This window comes from Xenopus laevis, chromosome 1L (genome assembly GCF_017654675.1).
Source record: "Xenopus laevis strain J_2021 chromosome 1L, Xenopus_laevis_v10.1, whole genome shotgun sequence".
Classification (NCBI taxonomy): Eukaryota; Metazoa; Chordata; class Amphibia; order Anura; family Pipidae; genus Xenopus; species Xenopus laevis.
The window spans coordinates 130606857-130626430 of record NC_054371.1 but is presented as its reverse complement, the minus strand read 5'-3'; the positions used below and the strand labels follow the sequence as shown (position 1 = coordinate 130626430).

The following is a 19574-nucleotide window of genomic DNA, read 5'->3' as shown; positions in this document are numbered from 1 at the left end:
GATTGGGTAGAACTGCACCAGCAATAGCATTGGAGAGAAGATGAGGGGGTGCAAGGAGGGGGGTTGGTGTACGAGCAGGTGGGGTGTGCAAGTGGGGGGAACCAGATGGTGTGAAAGGCCTAGGGGCACACCAGTATTAAATCTGGCCCAGTCACACAGGGTGAAATTTGCGATGAATCGGCCCATATTTAGAAGTAGCCATCTGACTAGGGTGCAACTATTTCAGGTAAACTGGGGAGAGTAGAGTGCAATTCCAGATAATTTGCCCACTGTGGTTTATTGCAATTTTTTTTTTTTTAGAATTCCAATAAACTTTAGGGCTGAACTCCATGGAACGATTTGGTACGATGCACTGCATGTCGATGAAACACAGGTGACCAGTTGGAGGCGCCGAATATAATGGAAGTGATAGAAACATCGCACACAACATGACTGTTGGATGTGAATGCTGCACGCTGCGTCTTTCATCCAACAGTCGTGTTGTGTGTAATTTGTACCTTAAATGTTTCTATCACTGCCATTATATTGTGCGCCTCTGACTGGATGTCAGCCCTTAAACAAGAACAACATGCAGTTTAATTAATTAGTAATACTGCATCCATGAATATGGCTGGTGCTGACGGACCCAGGCCATGCTCTGATTGGAAGACAGCAGCAGAGCTCGGCCAAGTAGACCTACAGTCCAAGGCAATGCTACATGGCCCAGTGCTCTCCCATCCCTGCCACAGCCGGCTCACACCTGCAAATCTCCCTGGTGCTGTTGCCATTGCTACCAATCCCCACATTTCTCACTATGGAAGACAGCAGCAGAGCCAGGCTAAATAGCATTGCTGTTCACAGCAACAGTACCAGGCACAGCTGTCAACTCCCCCAAAAATGTCCAGAGTCACCCGATTTTTCAAACCCTCCCCTCCCCCAGTCCCCCGAAAGTTATTAACCTCCCCAGGCCCAGTCTCTGAGCACATGCAGTACACATTCAGTTATGTTATTGCGCTTTGTGCATGTTTGTTGATGTCACAGGAAGCCACACCCACATTCACCAGGTGCCTCCGCTGCCTATGTTGACAGCTCTGACCAGGGAGATTTGCAGGTGCGAGCTTGTAGCTGGACACTCCCCAGCCCTCCCACCACTGGCTCATACATGCAAATCTTGCTGCTACTGTTGCCGCTGCCATCCTAGGCCCTGGCATTTCAGGTACACAGTTGCCCAACATTGCCCACCAGCCCAATAAATAGTGTCTGTGGCATCTTACAGCAACCCCTCTGACATTTACCAGAACCCACATATTGCCAGTCCAGGTAGTGACATCATTGTGCATGCCCGCTGCTGAAAGTGAAGTCATAACACCAGTGTCTCACTGGGGGTCCTGGGCCCACTGGGACTGCTACCTCAGGGGCCCCCACACAGTGTCAGCCTGAGACACCAGGGGCCCACCTAATAACTTTAGACCATGGACCCACTTTCAGTAGTATTATTCTTATTCTCTCCTCGCTCAATCTCTATTCTCCTAGTCTCTTTTCTTTAAATAGTATAATCTATAAATCCATCTATATAGCTTCTTTGTTGTCATAGAAATTGATAATGACCATTAAATAGGATAAAAATGTTTAGAAATAGGAGGGTCCACTGACACCTGAGCCCACCGAGAATTTTCCTGGTATCCTGGTGGGCCAGTCCGACACTGGATAGCACATGCTCTTCTGCAGTCAATGAACTCTTACTGCGCATGCACACACTGAATTAATCAGAGAAACTGGAAAACCTGGGGAAATTGCATAATAAGACAAGAGGCTGGGGGTGGTAGTCCAAATCAATCCAAACTCGCGTGCGTAACCGTGCGCACCCGAGGACGCGCGTGCGTATCCGAGAACGCACGTGCGCAATCGCGCGCAGCCGAGTGCAGTTGTGCGCAAAGCACTTTGACTTGAGAGAGCGCACCCATTTTTCATTTGCCGGACTAGGGGTAGGCTGCATGTGAGGTAGTGCCTGTCGCCCCCCAAGCTTTGCACCCTGGGCACGTGCCTCTTCTGTCTACCCCTAGTGCCAGGCCTGGCTGGGAGTTTGCAAATGGCCCATCTCTGGCTATGAACATTTAGATAAATAGTGCAACTAGAGCTGGATGACTGATAGAGGTGTTTCCATAAATCTATAACCTTGTTACAGCCCAAGTGGTCGGGGAGGGCTGACCAAATAAAGGGACAAGCAGAAAACACTAAAGACGTTGACAGGAGTGTCCCATGTAATTATGCAATCGCACTAATGTTCCCAGGTACAATGATCTGAAAGAAATGTTTCAATAGCAATAATAATGGCGCAGCTGATCAGAGGAAAAACCATTCCCGTGTTAGGTTCTTCAGCTGCACAGCCACATGCCAGGGCACCGGAACCCTTGACAAGCTGTCTGGAGGCAGGACTTTTAGGAGTGGGAGGAGGAGGGGCGTAACAAGCGGGGGCAGCTTTGTATATCACGTGGAGACAAGCCCCGCCCCTCCAATTTAATACTTGTCAGCCTTTGAGTGTGTTCACATTGACTTGCAGTAAGCGGCCAGGGGCTGAACGTGGCGCTCGTACGAAAGGAGTAGCGAGCTCTATCTGACAAGGAGCCTCCCATGGCAATTGCAGCTGGAGGGAATTCCCTAGCGCAAGTCTGTGAGACAGAAACAGGGGACTCCGTGAAGTGGCCGGTGCTGTGAAACACACCAAGTTGCGTTGTGTCCAGCAGAACTCCGTGTATGACGCGCTGCACTTGCTCCTGTTTAATTATCTCATGAGGGGGCAACGGCTCACTTGCCCTCCACTTGTCTTTCTGTACAATGCCGACACTGAAATAAAGAATTGAGGGGAGCCTTTCCTTGGATTGTTTTGGTCTCTTCCATACGCTCTGCGTTGGTGTGTCCTATGTGGCTTTATCTGTTGCTACTGCGTCAAGCCCCGCTGACCCTCCCAGATTAATGAGGTACGTGCGACTCGTCCTTTGCATTGATACCCAGCCTGAGACTTCCAGGTGTCAGGGGATTGTGGGAGCTGTAGTTTTACAACAGCTGGGAGCCGTACAGGTCTGACCTGCATTCAACTTTATGCGCTCTTATTGCAGCAGGTGATCTAGAAAGTTGTAAGTGTACAGAGGGGAAAGGAGCTAGGGCAGGTGATGCACAAGAGACAGACTCCTGTAGTGGAAGAACATTTAGGATTGTTGATTAAATTAGTCACTGGCTTTGGCTGCTTATTAAATCTTCACTATTCCTTGTTAGAGGGACCTCTGTGAATGCTGGATTGAGGGGAAGGGATTGTCAGTGCACACAGTGCTGTCAGTATATCCTTGTGACTGTCTTTGTATATCTGCCCAGGCAGCAGCCACCCAGTGAGTGTGATATGGCTCTCAGCAGGACCCTGCTGCCCTCCATCTCAACGTTCACAGCGGGGACCCCAAGCAAGGACAAGGCACTGAGACAGGCAAGTGCAGGCAATGTGAGTATCCTGCTTCATATCAGAATGGCCAGGGACTGGGAGCAGGAGTTACTACAATCTGAACTGATAACATCACTAAGGATGTTGTGATATTCAGCTTGAAAAAGGAACTAAAATGTTCTGAAAGCTTTCTATGATTATCTTCGTTAGATAATAAAGGTATCACCTTTGTACCACTTTTTTTTTTTTTTGCCCTGTGATTTTCTAGCACGGTACAACAACTTTTACCTGGAATAAGGATGTTGTTGTTAGTCCAGCATTTCCCCATATGTGCTGATATGTTGGAAATGTGTGTTTTAAGTGACGCTGCATAGATGTGAGACCAATTTATTAAAGCATACAGCTATAAAATGTCTCTTCATCTATATGTCATTACATGCCCAAGCCAGCCTGAGTCTATTGTTGATCCTGCACTTACCTTAGAAAAGAAACACCCATGATTTATCCTAATCCGACGTTCAGCGTTGCTATCATTTAGATTGTAAAATTTTACAAGCAGGTCCCTTTAATCCCACTGTTTTATTTGTGACCCTTGTTTGTTGCCAAATTATTTTAAAGTGCTGCATAACTTGCTGGTGCTGCAGAGATGATTTATTCTGGGCATTTGGGCATATTTCCACAATTCAAAGAATTTTGTTGTCAATTTTGTTGTCATTGAAAATGTTTACAAAGCCAGAGAAACAAATACTTGTTGATATTAAATCTGCCTGCTCTTTTAGCACTTTAAGTACTAGTAATCTTGCAGTCTGGAGCCTAAAATTCTCAGTTTCCACTTCCAATAATATGCAAATCCTAAATGATACCTTGGTTCTATAGACAGGGTGTATGCATCTCCCACTTTGAAATATGTGGCAAATAGTTTTGAGCATATTTTCTGTTCTATGTTAAGTCAATAATTAACTGCTGCTACTGGTACATTCTAATTTTTGTTTCTTCTTTGTACTCTCTGCCTTTTTATTATTATTATGCTAACATCACAGTGTACACAGCTTTGCTGTTCACTGGCTCACAGCTTTGCTCTTACTCATCTCCTTGTGATAGGGTTGAACTGCTGAATAGAAGGGTCTCTGTTTTATTTTTTGTCATAGTATCGCACTTTACACAATAATTATACTTTTGCAGAGTTTGTTTTTGTGTTATATAGTTATGTGCAAATGCTATCTGAAGAATATGTATACTTTCGCTGAAGAGATAACATTTTTACATTTACTTTAATATTGTTACCTTACAGCCATGATGTCGCTGTTGTACAGCTGCAACAATATTATGTTGTCATGTCACTTGTGCATTAACAATAATTATTTTTACCTAAAATGTATAGGGACATGACAGGAATGTTCCACTCTATCCATTTAGTTATTTGTTTAAGACAACTCCCTGCATTTCCAGACAGCCAAAGTTTGCTGGGGTTTGCCGGCAGTTGCATCCAAACTTACGTAAAGTCACATAAACTTCATGCAGGCTTAAGGCCATAAATCTATATAATGTTAAATTCAGGTTACTAATTGTGTTTACTTCACCCAAATCATTTATGTATTTAAGAGATATTGCACCACCTACTGTAAACAGAATAAGCAGTACACCTTGCAGTTCTGTGACTTGTTTAACTGTACTCTGCCTTCAGCCTAATGACTTTTATCGGAACAGAACTCCTATACTCCTCCTATACTATATTATATTAGTCTTTTTTTTTTCAACAGATATTTATAATTGTTGCAATAGGCTTGTTTTTAATTTGTACTGGTGAACTGTGAATTTCAGAAGGAATAACTGTATTCCCAGTATTGTCCTTGGTAGCCCTCTGGAAAGGCAAAACAGATCAATTTGTATAAATGAAGTGACTGTTTTACCATAGGTCTTAAACAACATTCAGAGCTGTGCAACCATGGTGTTAGCCGCTTAACACCTTTTTCCTCTGCACAAATTGGCAGGAGACAAAAATGAATCACAAGGCTCTGTTTCCAATACTGTAATGCCAATTTGTTTCATTATTTTAAGAATATAACTAACAATGCTGGCTAGCTGACCTTTTGAGACAGTTTGTTTTAAAGGTTAACATCCTAATAAACCAGCAAAACATTTAAAGAGGTAGTATCACAGAAAAATAGATGTAATTTCTATTAATTTAATATATATTATGCTGTTACGATGCATTGCTAAAATGGAGTGTTTGCTTCTGAAGCTGTAATATAGTTAGTGTAGTTGGTACAGTATGTGTAACTATAGGCCTGCCATTCAGTTTCAGTAGGTTTGGGCCATAAGATGTTCATCTGCTGATAGCCGATAAACTGTTTGGCGCATACTGGTTTAGTTATGTGAGTATAATCAGGGATCAAATGTCATTCATGGCTCTATACACTCCTATAAGATGAAAACATTTCTCTGTTGCTGCCAAGAAATATATTTGCAGGTGCTGGACAAACAGACATAGCATAAATGTAAATATATGTTTCACTTTATGGTGTTGTTGGACCTTTATGTGACACTTTATTACTAATTCAACTTTTAAACCTTCTAAAAATGTTGTTGTTTTTGCTTGTCACAGAGGTGGAGGGAAGATCCATCCCACATGAAGAGGCATTCTGTGCCTAACCAGTCTCGTGCTTATGATGGTTTGGAGATGGATTCTCCAGCCCTGCTGACTCGAAGGGAACCTGAGGAATTTAATGAGCTACTGGACTTCGATTTTATCTTGTCCAATTCCCTTATCCACCAGGAGTCCATGGCGTTGGGTTCTTCTTCTTCATCTTCGTCAGTCACTGCATCCTCGCCTCCACCCCCTGCTCCACTTCCAGATAACATGTCTGCTCTCCCATCTACCACTTGCAACTTTGTATACCAGGTACGTTGTCCCCAGGAATCATTAGGGGGCACTCTTATGTACAATGCAAGGGATCCTACCATGCCCAGTGTCACTTTCAACCTGGCGGATATAAATGATGTTTCCCCTTCAGGGGGTTTTGTGGCTGAACTGATGAGACCTGACTTGGACCCAGTATTTATGCAGCAACAACCACAAGCTAGCTTGCAAGGTAAATTTGTTTTTAAGACAACAGTTAACATGGGTGATTATGGCCAATCCATCAGTGTTAGAAAAAACAACTCTGGCATAGACAGTCCCTTGTCTTATACTACCCACCAGCTTTGCCAAAAGATCAAGCAGGAACCTTCTTCATCTTGCACTGCAGCATGTCCAATGGACGGACAAGGCCAACAGTCACAAGGCCTGCGTGAGTTTCAAGCAGGAAGGGTTCTACCAATTAGGACTAACCAATCTTTGTCTCCAGAAGAGCTGATAGGCAGAGACTGTCATTCTTCCTCTCAGACATTAAGTCATACGTCATTGCCAATACCTCCTGCCTACCACACCTCTGCCAATTTTTCCCACTTCAGTTCAGATCAGCCACAGGCACAGTTGCCTCCAACCCAGCTACAATATCAAGGTCAGTCTTATCTAAATATTTTTGACGAGCCATTAAACTTGCAACTGTTGAAACAAGAAGTGATGTTGACTCCACCCTCTTCACCTCTAGAGCTTTTAACCACTGGGGGTTGTATACCAGAGGAATCTAAGCCCAAGAGGGGTCGAAAATCCTGGCCTAGGAAAAGGACAGCTGCTCACACTTGTGAGTATGCAGGTTGCGGAAAGACCTATACCAAGAGTTCTCATTTAAAGGCTCACTTACGAACTCATACAGGTAAGAGATATTTTAGTATACTATTAGCATGGTAGGATAAAATAAGATTGGCTTCCATTTCTCTTCCTTATTGTCACTTCTTTGACTTATTATAATTGCAGTTTTAGGAATTGCTTTAAAAAAATAGCATTCCGTGCTAACATTTTGTTGTCTCTAAAATGTAAAACTATGGCCTATTAGAGTTAAAAAAAAATGTTTTCAGATGTCTTTAGTAGGCATAGTATATGTTGTTTTTCCAGTATTAATGTCTCTCAGTGATCAGTACTTAAATAACCAAGCATAGTAAGGTACATTTTGCAATATCTATTAAAAGCATTCTGTCTCAAGACTTCGTTGAACCTTAAAGAGTTTAAAAATTTTGTGGGAAGGAGTGATCAGTCTTCATCATATTTGTGGACAAATATTAGCCATCAGCCACCCATGATATCTTAAGAACTCTTTGCTCAAGGATAGATGTTAATAACTGACACCTTTTTAAATTCTGGTAGGTTATATTTCTCTACTCACAGCACTTCTGTCACAAGGTTACACTCTAAAGCCACAATGTCATTTAGGAGAATATAAAAACCATTTAGTTTAGTATAATGTTTGTCAACTCTCCAACTTTACCTGCCATTTTCTATGAAGCTCTGTTAATCATCTTCCTACATTATCTTATATGATATTGGCTATCCAAAAGAAAAGTCATTTATTCTTTAGATTCTGCTTTGATTAAAGGAGAAGGAAAGGCTTTGTGTACTTGGGGGTGCCAAATGTTAGGCACCCCCAAGTGATTGTATTGACTTACCTGAAACCCCGGGTCGGTGCTCCTATCAGCAGAAAACTGCACCGGCCCGGGGTTATACCAGTGAGCACCACAGAGCTATCTTCTTCCGTATTCCTCTTTCTTTGCGCGGCTGTGCATGCGCAGTAGAACGAAACACCGAACTTTAACTAAAAAGTCGGCTATTTTGTTCAACTGCGCATGCGTTTGCCCCAGGAAATTTGAAGAAAGAAGAAGCCGGAAGATGATCGATCCGTGGTGCTCACTGGTATAACCCCTGGCCGGTGCAGTTTTCTGCTGACGAGCACCGGCCCGGGGTTTCAGGTAAGTCAATACAATCACTTGGGGATGCCTAACATTTGGCACCCCCAAATGCACAAAGCCTTTCCTTCTCCTTTAAGTAGCTGTCAAGATTGACTTTTTGAGTTCGTGATACTATTGGAGGACATCAGGTTTTTGTTTTTTTCCTTTGGATCATCTATAAGTCAGGTAAAATTTACTTGGGTAAAAAAAAAAGTTGAACTTTGTGGAAAAGTCTTTTTTTTTTTTCAATGCAAACTCAAGTAATCTGCAACTGTTCAACTTGTTATAACTTTGATGTTTTTGCTATAAGTCATCATTCTTGAAATTCTTGTACAAAATTAATATAACTGGCACTAGAGTGTCTGGTTTGTTCTCTACAGCAGGTCTAGAAATTACCATTATTCTGTAGCTACATACCTCACATAAAACTGACTATTGCATGCCCTATAGCCCTCCGAAGTAAGCATTTTAATTTTAGTTACTGATGTGTGTGTGTGTGTGTGTGTGTGTGTATGTATATATTTCATATGCCCCCTTTTATATCTGAATAATAGAAATGACCTGCAGCAGGGCTAGAGAACAGATGCCATCAACAGGTAGTTTTAACTAGTGTCTGACTGGGGTTCAGAGGACCACTGGGGCTGCCACCTCAGGGGCCCCCATTCCCCTTCAGGGCCCAAGTTCCAGATTTAGCAAATCGCCAATGCTGTGCCCCCACCCTGCACATACCTTATACTCAACTGTTGTGGCTGTTGTCAGGAGAGGTCTTAGGAGGAGCAACATCAGTTTTCAGTAGGTAGCATGTCTGGGTAGGGGGACCGACATGCTACAGTGGGCAGTGTCCTGCTGGTGCTATCTATGTAGAACACCTTGGTTTCCACAATTGCAACATTTTTGTAAAAAAAAAAAAGCAAATTACACAATAAACCTGTAATTTAAGATTAACATGTAAAATGTTTCTAGCATTTATTGCTTTAAGGGGTATTAGCAGAACCTCTCATTAGTTTGGTGACAAGATTTTATTATCTATATGCAACAATAGAAGAGTAACAAAACATTCTATGTTGAAGCAACGTTGACATTTAAAACAGATTAACCTTTTAATAAGGCAGTAATAGCAAAAATATTTTATCAAAGAGCACTCCATGTCATGGCTCAATAAAAACATTGATGCAATCCTAGTACTTGACGCTTAAGGATCATTACTGACAGGACAAGGCAATATTGATGAAGTGTCTCATTTTGTTATACTACATGTTTGAACTATGAGATACTAATGACCAGGCTCAGACTTGGTGACCAGTTGAAGAGCCGAAACAAGTGTTGTGAGGAATGAAGAGTTGTTTTGCACCTGAAAATTGCTCCTTCCATGTGTTTTTTTTAGCCTTCTGCCAAAAGTTGTCAGTTAGGAGACTTGTAAATTTATCATTGACTTTCAAGTGGAAAAATTCCTTTCACAAGATTCTGAGGTGTGGTTAATATCTGTGGACGTGAGCCAAGTTTAGAATATGTTTAGCACACATCTGATTCCAGTTTTAGACTCGTAGAATGTATTCACATCAAACAATGAAGGTAAAACTACTTTGATCTTTCGGGACCTTCATATAAAGCCCAGGGGCCTAGTGCACATTATAGCAGAAATATGCTCATTACAAATAATTCTGCTGTCAAACCTCTGATTACTGTATTTGCTTCTTTAAAAGTGCCTGCTGATCCCTTGCACTCCCTGCATCTTATTAGTGTGATTTGTGATGCTCTTTCAAAAATCAGTTATCAATTTGATACAGGTATGGGACCTGTTATGTAGAATGCTTGGGACCTGGGGCTTTCCGGATAACAGATCTTTCTGTAATTTGGATCTTCATACCTTGTCTTTTAGAAAATCATGTAAACAATAAATAAACCCAATAGGCTGGCTTTGCTTCCAATAAGGATTAATTATATCTTAGTTTGTATCAAGTACAAGCTACTGTTTTATTATTACAGAGAAAAAGGAAATGTAAAAATTTGGATTATTTGGATAAAATTGAGTCTATTGGAGATGGATTTCTGTAATCCATAACTTTCCGGCTAACAGGTTTCCGGATAATGAATACCATACCTGTACTTGTCTACAGTTTTTAATTGTTCAACTGTAGTTTTTTTTTTATATTTGCTTATAATCCATTCTCTCATTTTGACTAGATCTGATTTAAATATATATTTTTTAACCTTAATCTTTTTAAATAATAAAATTAAATAATATGATATATTTTTTTATTTAGTCGTACTTTAGCTGCAAGAGGGTATTCTAAATCGATTACTTTTGTGGTTGCTCACAACTTTCCTACATTTTTGTTGTATTTTGCTGTGTAATATGAAGCAGTTGTGACTCACGTAAAGTAAATTGTGACTAGTGACGCCTCCTACTTCAGTTGCAGGTAGTTTGTGTCAGGTTTACGTGCTTGTGCTGTTTTTTTAATATATTCTGTGGCTGGAAGCACGTCACCAAGGACAGGATTTTCATGTGGCAGAGTATAGTTAAGATTTATGTCACTACCAACTTACTGGTAGACATTTCAGAATCAAATATGTATATGTATATATATATTTCAAGAAAAGGTGGCTCAAGGGAGAGAAGATATTAAAGGACAATAATTACAGATTTCTCTCAAAGTGCAATACTTTGATCCATTGTGCTATTTGGCATTGCTTGGCTCTTTAACTAGAATGTGACACAACCCTGTTTATAACTTCTTCAGGTTCAGCCAAGACCTTTGTTTTATTTTGTCTGAACTTTTATTGTTAGCACAGACCTCCTAGAGAAAGTCAAGACTTCTATTATGTTAATGGTTCAGATATTTACGCAATGCACTGGTTTCAGAAATATTGCTCCCTGAAATGTTACTGATTATTGGTATTTCTTGATAATTTTAACAATGATGGCAATGATATCCAATGATGCAATTAGTATTTGGAGCAACAAACCACAACAAAGCCTTGGCACCCAATATTATTTTGTGGGATAATATTTAGAAGGATTCAGACTTATTTTTCTTGATTTTTATTTGACAACAGTTGGCACATTTTGCAGTATGAATACTTGGCTGCATGAAATAACAAATAAAATGTTTAAGTTTGATTCATGCCACCTAATTTGTTTCCTAATATTTTCTCTTGTATTTTTTGAAGGTGAAAAGCCATACCACTGTGATTGGGAAGGGTGTGGGTGGAAATTTGCTCGCTCAGATGAACTGACCCGCCACTACCGAAAACACACAGGTCACAGGCCTTTCCAGTGTCAGCGATGTGATCGAGCTTTCTCTAGGTCTGATCACCTTGCTTTGCACATGAAAAGACACTTCTGAGTACTCCAGCACTATGCCCTGTACTGCCATGAGATATTCAGAGCATGCTTTCTATTTGGGCAAAAGGAATAACGCAAGCACTACAAGTTATATAGCTGCATTATGGGACCACTGTTATGTAACTTAATGTACCATCCATCTTCAGAACTGGAAGAATGCAAACTTTAAAGTGGGATTTTGACTGGATCTTCAAGCATTCCTTGTTCGTTTTTATAAAGTGACTTGAATCACCAGACTACAACATTGTTAGAAATAACTGGAATGGACATTTTGGTTAACCATTCAAGCTCAGAGAGCAATGCTGGGGGGGATTAATGCAATCCTTTAAGAGTAAAATCACAGCCAAAGACTTGTATTTTTTTTCATTCCTAATTTTTAACTAATCACAAAAACAGGACAAATGTCAGGTACAGAATGTTGCTGGAAGGATTTAAAATAGTTAATGGTGCTTACAGACTGAAGCTTTTAATGGTACCAAAATGAAGCCAAAGTTCTCAAACTGCTGCATATCTGACAAGGAAATCTATTTTTGTCTTCCGATATACAAGTATGACCAAAGTCAGGGATAGAAACCTGATTTATTTTGTTAATATACATATATGTATATGCAGACAGTATGTGACGCACTGTGGTTTCTATGTGCAATAATTTGTACTATTTCTAAATATGCCTTAAGCAGAACAAAATGTTTTTCTATATTTGACTTTACATAAAAAATATGTAATATAAAATTAAGCAAACGTCTATTTTGTATATTTGTAAACTATTAATTTTTTTTCTGTCTGTTTTTTAATTTACATATTTAGTACGTTTTGAATAAACTTAGAAATATTTTATATGGAGTGAAACATCTGTCCTTTACATGGCCTTAACTTTCCTTTGTGGTTTCTCTGTTTGAAGTTGTTACATTTTTTTTACATCTTAATACACCAAATTCTTTTGGACAATATAACATGGGCAGTTTTGTTTTTGTGAAAGACAAAATGAAACCGTGGAGCAATTTAAGGCAAACTATTTTAGCAAGGCTAGCATCACATGCTCCCATCCCTTAGACTATATTCACCAACCTATTAAAATGATTTTAACAGAGACATCAATGATGTGTTACTGTCAACCCACCAGCAATCCAGCCCTATGCGTTGGACAGTGACTGGAGAAGTGCCTCTGTTAAAAGTTTTTATATTTACAGTATGCAATACAGACAGAATTACTTTTTACAGTCCGTAATGACAAAATGAATTCTCTCTATAAAAGGAACCATTTTTATAAAACCTTATTTTTTTCAAAGTTTCTATTTGTCAGGACACTTGTCAATAATATATAACATTCAACGTTGCTTTTATATTATTACAGGGTATTTCTTAATGCCATAGATAACTCTGTTGCCTAGAGAACATTGACTATAGTCTCTTTCTGTTAAAGGGCACAGACAAAATGTTAACAGGAATTTTGGCATGATAGTAATGATTTCATTGCTTAACTGAACTGTCTAAATACATGTGCAACTTGCTGCAGTTACTGCTGATGTTGCATATAGTTTTAGGCTTTGTTTTAGTCCGTTTACATTCAAATAATAAAAAGTTAATGAAAGCTAAAGTGCCAAAAACAACTGAGTGCCTTCATCTTTACAAATGATGTTTATACAAATGTATAATTATGTCACCATGTTCCAGTGTTAACATTCGTGTATTGTTTTCCATAAAATGTATGGATAAAAAATCTTGGTGAATTAAAAATCTAAAAAGAATTAGATTTATAGTGGGTCACAAACTTCTTATTGGTGTTAGTAGTTTTATTTTCAGGGTTGTATATCAGTTTCTCTGTTGAGTAATTATTTTGCTGTGTCACAGTACATCACCATTTACTGCACCATTTTGTTTGAGCCAGCACTAAAGTATAAATGATGTTTTAGAGCAAAGTGTTCCAAACACTTTGCTCTGAGACTTCACATACTTATCATAGGCAACAACTATTTGAAATGGCACTGCCAAAATATTACAGATGGCAGTTTGCATATGCATTTGCAAGTGATTAATGTTGATGCATTCCACTATCTCAGTCTGCCCTATGAATTTTTTACCCATGGGTGCAGATATTACTGCTGAATGCATAGGATTGTGGGATATGTAATGTATAAAGAAAATGCAACTGATCTTCCCAAAATTGCTTCAAACGTACAAAAAAGGGGGATTTTTTCAATGTACGTTCCCAGTAACGTTTTTTACAAAGAGCATATATTTCAAAAAGAAGGGGTTCAGATACAAGTTTATGATCACAATATTCAAAGTGACCGCACCCATGCCAGGCTGTACTGATCAGCCTTTGAGATCAATACTTTGGTCAGAAGATACTTTTTCCAAGATAAAACAAATACGCTGAGGTGAGAACTTATGAAAGAAGTTACCAGTGGAAAATAGGACCACCATGCGGGATTAAGCTTAATAGGGTCTAGTGGTTTTGAAACATAATGATTATAAACTTGTAAATAAAAATCCTTCTTTTTAAAAATGTATGCAGGTGCAAAGGAAAAACCAGTGTTATGAAACTGATTTATATGGGCGAGTCCTCATAGGTACTATTTGTCCTTATAGGTGCTTCTTGTTTCAAAAATGAACACCGTGAGAAACAATCATAAACTTCTGTTGCTCCTTGCTCTTTTTTTTCCAAGATACAGATTTACGGCACATAATACTGATTTTTGAAGCTTTATCTCCAGGGCCAACATTTAGGATCACTAGCAAAACAGTCAGGCTGCCACTTGTAATTGAATGGAAAGTTAATTGTTGTAACTGAATGCAAACTACACTCCATATGATTAAGCTAAAACTTTCATCTGCTGTTGTTTTCATTTGTACCGCCATTCTATTTGTTCAGATTGATTTGTAAAGCTGCTATATTTCAGAAACACATCCAATAAATATTTAAAGCCAAAGATGAAAAAAAGAAATAATTAATTTGTGTTTATTGTGTGTAATTCTTTAAAATCCTTTGCGTTTCTGTCATTTGATTTGCTTTACTGACGTATAAATCACCTTTCTTTGCTTGTATGGGTGAGTGTAAGTCATTGTCGTCATGTGACTGTATCACCCTTCTTTCTGGGAAAATACACAGCAGTCCTGCTTTCTTTATGACAGCCATTCTAGATACAGACTCAAGATCATCGCTAGACAGGATTAATTACTTTTTATCTTAAAGGTACATTTACATCATTGCCTACGACTTATTTATCTATACAAGTGGAAAAGATAAGTAATCTTAGAAAATGCAAAGCAGGCATATCCTTTGAACGTACAATTACTGACAATAAATATCTGAAGTATGGACGACGAACGAAAGGACATTTTCAGCTTGTGTAAAATGTGAAAACATTATTATGAAAAGTGTTAAATATGTGATAAAAGTATCCCTTTGACTGAGTGGAAATCAAAAAGCTCCTGAAAGAATGTCATATTGACAAAACTGCACATTTTAATTTTTGCAAAAGCCATATGAGTATTATCCTATTTCATGTATTCCCTGCTAATTGATTTTTAAATCCTTGTTATTGGTTTAAATCTGAGGAATTTATTTTGAATTTGCCATTAAAAGTATATTATTCATTCTGGTAGCTGCTTGATTTCTGCATGTGTCTGTCACTTAAAGGAAAACTATACCCCCAAACAACGTAGGTCTCTATAAAAAGATATTGCATAAAACAGCTCATATGTAAAACCCTGCTTCACTTAAAGGAAAACTATACCCCCCAAACAATGTAGGTCTCTATTAAAAGATACTGAGTAAAACAGCTCATGTGTAAAACCCTGCTTCATGTAAATGAACCTTTATCATAATAATATATTTTTTTAGTAGTATGTGCCATTGGGTAATCATAAATAGAAAATTGACATTTTAAAAAATAAGGGCCGCCCCCTGAGATCGTAAGATTCACTGTGCACACATACAAACCACATGTAAGGTCACATGAGCCAATTAACACAGAGTTCTGCCTTTTGCTTCCTCACTTCTTCCTGTTACAGTTAGAGTTGTAGTATTTCTGGTCAGGTGATCTCTGAGGCAGCACAGATAGAGTCACGAAATGGTGGTTCAAGGCAAGAGATGTAAAAGGGCAATATTTACTTAAATATATATTCCAGTTTGGTAAGATTCTTTAATATGTCATTCAATTTGATATAAACTATCTGTTGCTTAAGTATTCATTTTGGGGGTATAGTTTTCCTTTAAATAAACCATTTTCATAATAATATACTTTTTTAGTAGTATGTGCAATTAGGTAATCCTAAATAGAAAATTGCCATTTTAAAAAATAAGGGCCACCCCCTGGGATCCTAGGATTCACGGTGCACATAAACAAACCAAACAAAACATACTTGTTAGGTCACATAAGCCAATTAACAGATAGAGTTCTGTCTTTTGTTTCCACACTTCTTAATGTTACAATTGTAGTATTTCTGGTCAGGTGATCTCTGAGGCAGCACACACAGACCATCACATAATGGTGGTTCAAGGCAAGAGATATAAAAGGGCAATATTTATTTAAATAAATATTCCAGTTTGGTAAGATTTTTTAATATGCCACTTAATATGATGTAAACTATCTGTTGCTTAAGTGTTCATTTTGATGGTATAGTTTTCCTTTAATATGATGTAAACTATCTGTTGCTTAAGTGTTTTTTTTGGGGGTATAGTTTTCCTTTAAGACTATTCCAGAAATTAGGTAGGATGAATTTAAAGAAGCAATTACTTTAATGTGTAGCATTTTTAACTTTTCAAAAGCTGAGGGCGACGTTAAGGCACATTAAGCCCTTGAAAAAAAGATTTACAAAATAGCCCTTGTAATTATTTTCCCTTTGACATCTAATTGGACTAAACTAAGCAAGGCATTAGAGGAAAACATATTTGTAAATTGCCTTTTCTGCCATTAATTGTGCTGCATTCATGTTAGAAAACAAGTCTTCAAAGTAAAGCTTAACATTCAAAAAGCATACCGGTAATATCCCTCATTTACTAAACAAGTTCAAGATTGCTACTGTATTGTTAAGTTAACCATGTTTTGTCTCATTTTTCTCTCCTGAGATAAAAAGTGGAATGGGTTAATTAATCATGCATGCTTGCCCCACCAATAATATGTGTATGTTGGGGGGGGAGCTCTAACAATTAAGTGGGCTTAGGTGCAGGGTGCATAGGGAGACTAGTATTTGTCACATGGTCAACTGCAGGTACAGTATTGGCTGTATTTCTGTGGGCTGCACCTAGACACAAAAAGCAATGGTTATTTGTTACTATTCCCTTATGCCCATAACTTCACCAGACAGTCCAACTTGTTATCCCTCCTTTCTCGGATCTCTTGCAATTATGACATGACAGCTGGGAGATCAGTCGAGTTTTATGAACATGCTATCTCAAGTTACTTTGTGGCCTAAAGCTATGTAGGGTTCTCCTTTATGTATAGGTGTGTATATACACTGCAACGTCATTACGTCTATCATCTCGTGCTCACAGACAGGATTTGAGGCAGCTTGTCAAAACAACAGATTATTTGTATTAATGTGACATAACTTTAAATGAATAATGTGTTGATTTATGTTTGAATATCTATATACTGTATTTATTAATCATTAACTGGAAAAATATTATCTAGAATGTTCTGAAAACTGACAATGCCCTTAAAGGAGAATTCAACCCATATTGGAAAAAGAAACCCTCCCCCCTACCCTGGGTAGACCCCCCTCCCTCCTCCCCCCAGCCTACCTGCCCCCCCCCCGGGCAAATGCCCCTAATTTTTTACCCTCCGTGTAGATTCTGGCCTGTCATGATAATTTTCAAAAAATTTTACTCCAACTGCGAATGCGCCGAAAATGCAGTCAAGGAACGAAGATTACAGGAGAAGAAGAAGATGGCTGCTGTGATATCAGAGGCCAGAATCTGCACGGAGGGGTGAGTAAAAAATTAGGGGCATTTGCCCGTGGGGGGGGGCAGGTAGGTTGGGGGGAGGGGGGTCTACCCAGGGGAGGGTTTTTTTTATTGCCGGTTGAATTCTCATGATGAGCGAATCTGTCCCTGAAAAATTTGTGAAATGCATTGAAGACAAAGGCTATCTTTTTTTCCTGTACAAAATATATTAGGTCAATGGGTGGCTTTTTTGCATGTTTTTCTTGCAGCATGGTGAAAAGTTTTTGGTGCAAATTTTTGCCGCAGTTTTGTGCAAAAAATTGTTAATGGCGAAAGCTTTCTCTTAGGTAGTTCACTGCCACAAACATCCATCCTGGGCATTGGGAATTGCTTTCCATTTCTTCAGTGGCACTGCTGATAGTCCAACACTGTGCCTTTGCAAGTCAATTCATTAGTTTGTGTTTTCATGCAATAATCGCCTTATCTGCAACTGCACATAGGAGTCCATGCCAATGCCACTGAACCCAATAGAAAACGATAAACACTAAGGAGCAGAATTATCAATATGTGAAATTACAGATCAGCACAGAAAAAAATCACCTGCATTCTATTCATTCCTATGGGGTTTTTAGAAGTGTGTTTATCAAATTTTCACCCATAGATAAATATGATTCTAAAATAGAAGTGTGTATATTTTTCTATGGTGGACTTTAATCTCACATTTTGATAAATCTGTCCCTAGGTGATATACCTTTATACAGATAATACAAGGCCCCAGATATTCCAGATAATAGATTCTCATACTGTATTTACTTTTTTTTTTTTAACAAGTTTCCTTTTTATTGAGTTTCAAAAAAATTAGGGATACAGAAAGCAAAAAGGGAGGGAGGGGAAAATTCAAATAATAGAAGGTACAATAACATCATATCATAAATAGCATACAATCAAATGTACAGTAAATTACAGTACATCAATGCAAAGTAGCACCTAAGTGAATATCACACCAAAAGTCCCACATCTTCTGAAATTTACCCGGACACCCCCGAGCTTCATAAGTGAGTTTTATTAACGGAAACATGTTATTAACATATTTTATCCACTCTTTCTTAACAGGAGGGTCTGGGGAGATCCAGTGCATCACCAGCATTTTTTTTGCATAGAATAGTAATGTCCTCACAGTTAGTCTAACATCGGCAGCTGGCAGTAGATACTCTACTATCCCTAACTGGCAGCTTTCAGGGGTATATACGTTAGGCACCTCTAGGACTTCTGAAATATATACACACACTTCCTTCCAGTAGGCTACTATTGTCGGACAGGTCGGGTCAACCTTGCACTGCTCCGCGCAGGTGCCGGGCGTGTGTGGGTTGAGCTCTTCTCCTGCTCTCCCTGCGCTCCACGTTCAAATGCCGGCAACCGACTTCCGGGTTACAGTTTTATAGTCTCGCGTCTGCTCGCCCCCATCTTTTGTGAAGTCATTGGCGGGGCGGCGCGGGTCTATAAAAGGACCCCAGAAGCTCGGGTGCAGGCGGGCACGGGCTACAGCAGGGCAGGTTAGGGTCGGGTGCGGGTCAGGAAAACCCTGACCCGCACATCACTAGTGTGTATGTACACATAGCAACAAATAGCATGTGTTTTTTTTTCTTTTTGTCATAACAATGCAGCACAATAATATAACATAATGTAACAGTGTCTCTCGTCTGACATTGTAATGTTCCTGCCTACACTGGGGCCTTCTCACAGATTCTGGAACACAACCACAAGGTTATTTACAGATCCATTTCACCTCACAGAACAGAGAAGGTCCTTTTCCAGACACAGCATCCACCCACAGAGGGACCAGAGACTCTCCATTTAGGCAGCCCCTGTGGCTTGCACACATCTTTAGGTTAAGGAAACAAGTGACGTTATGTCACCTGCATGAAATTGCCTCTACTGAGGGTTGACAAAACATATGTATCTGTGGTCATCGCTGAAGGTAATAGTTGAATGGCACAATCTCACAGAAAAACAAAAGGCAGCAGTTTCTTCAGATGACAATGAATGGGATTTTCTACTGTTTTGTCATCTTCACTAGAGGTTAAATTCCAAGCACACTCACAACT

At 39.3% G+C, this 19574-nt stretch overlaps 1 protein-coding gene across 4 annotated transcripts; it reads left to right on the top strand.

Annotated features, from left to right (window-relative positions):
* The first annotated feature begins 2437 nt into the window (after positions 1 to 2437).
* On the top strand, positions 2438 to 14530 carry klf4.L (Kruppel-like factor 4 (gut) L homeolog). 4 transcript variants are annotated; one of them, XM_018257627.2, is made up of 5 exons: positions 2442 to 2957; positions 3349 to 3469; positions 6015 to 6912; positions 7003 to 7167; positions 11405 to 14530. In XM_018257627.2, the coding sequence occupies exons 1-5, from the start codon at positions 2953 to 2955 to the stop codon at positions 11578 to 11580; spliced, it is 1365 nt and encodes a 454-aa protein (XP_018113116.1). In that variant the 5' UTR covers positions 2442 to 2952; the 3' UTR covers positions 11581 to 14530. The 4 variants fall into 4 exon arrangements, with proteins under 4 accessions (XP_041419710.1, XP_041419709.1, XP_041419705.1 ...); XM_041563776.1 differs by having other exon boundaries at positions 2438 to 2957; positions 3353 to 3469; positions 6015 to 7167; XM_041563775.1 differs by having other exon boundaries at positions 2438 to 2957; positions 3349 to 3454; positions 6015 to 7167.
* The last annotated feature ends 5044 nt before the right edge of the window (positions 14531 to 19574 follow it).

Bases quoted from the DNA above. Each gene is read 5' to 3' on its own strand.
- klf4.L (XM_041563771.1), top strand. The intron at 3,470-6,014 runs GTGAGTATCCTG...TGCTTGTCACAG, and splicing joins GACAGGCAAGTGCAGGCAAT to AGGTGGAGGGAAGATCCATC. The intron at 7,168-11,404 runs GTAAGAGATATT...TATTTTTTGAAG, and splicing joins TCACTTACGAACTCATACAG to GTGAAAAGCCATACCACTGT.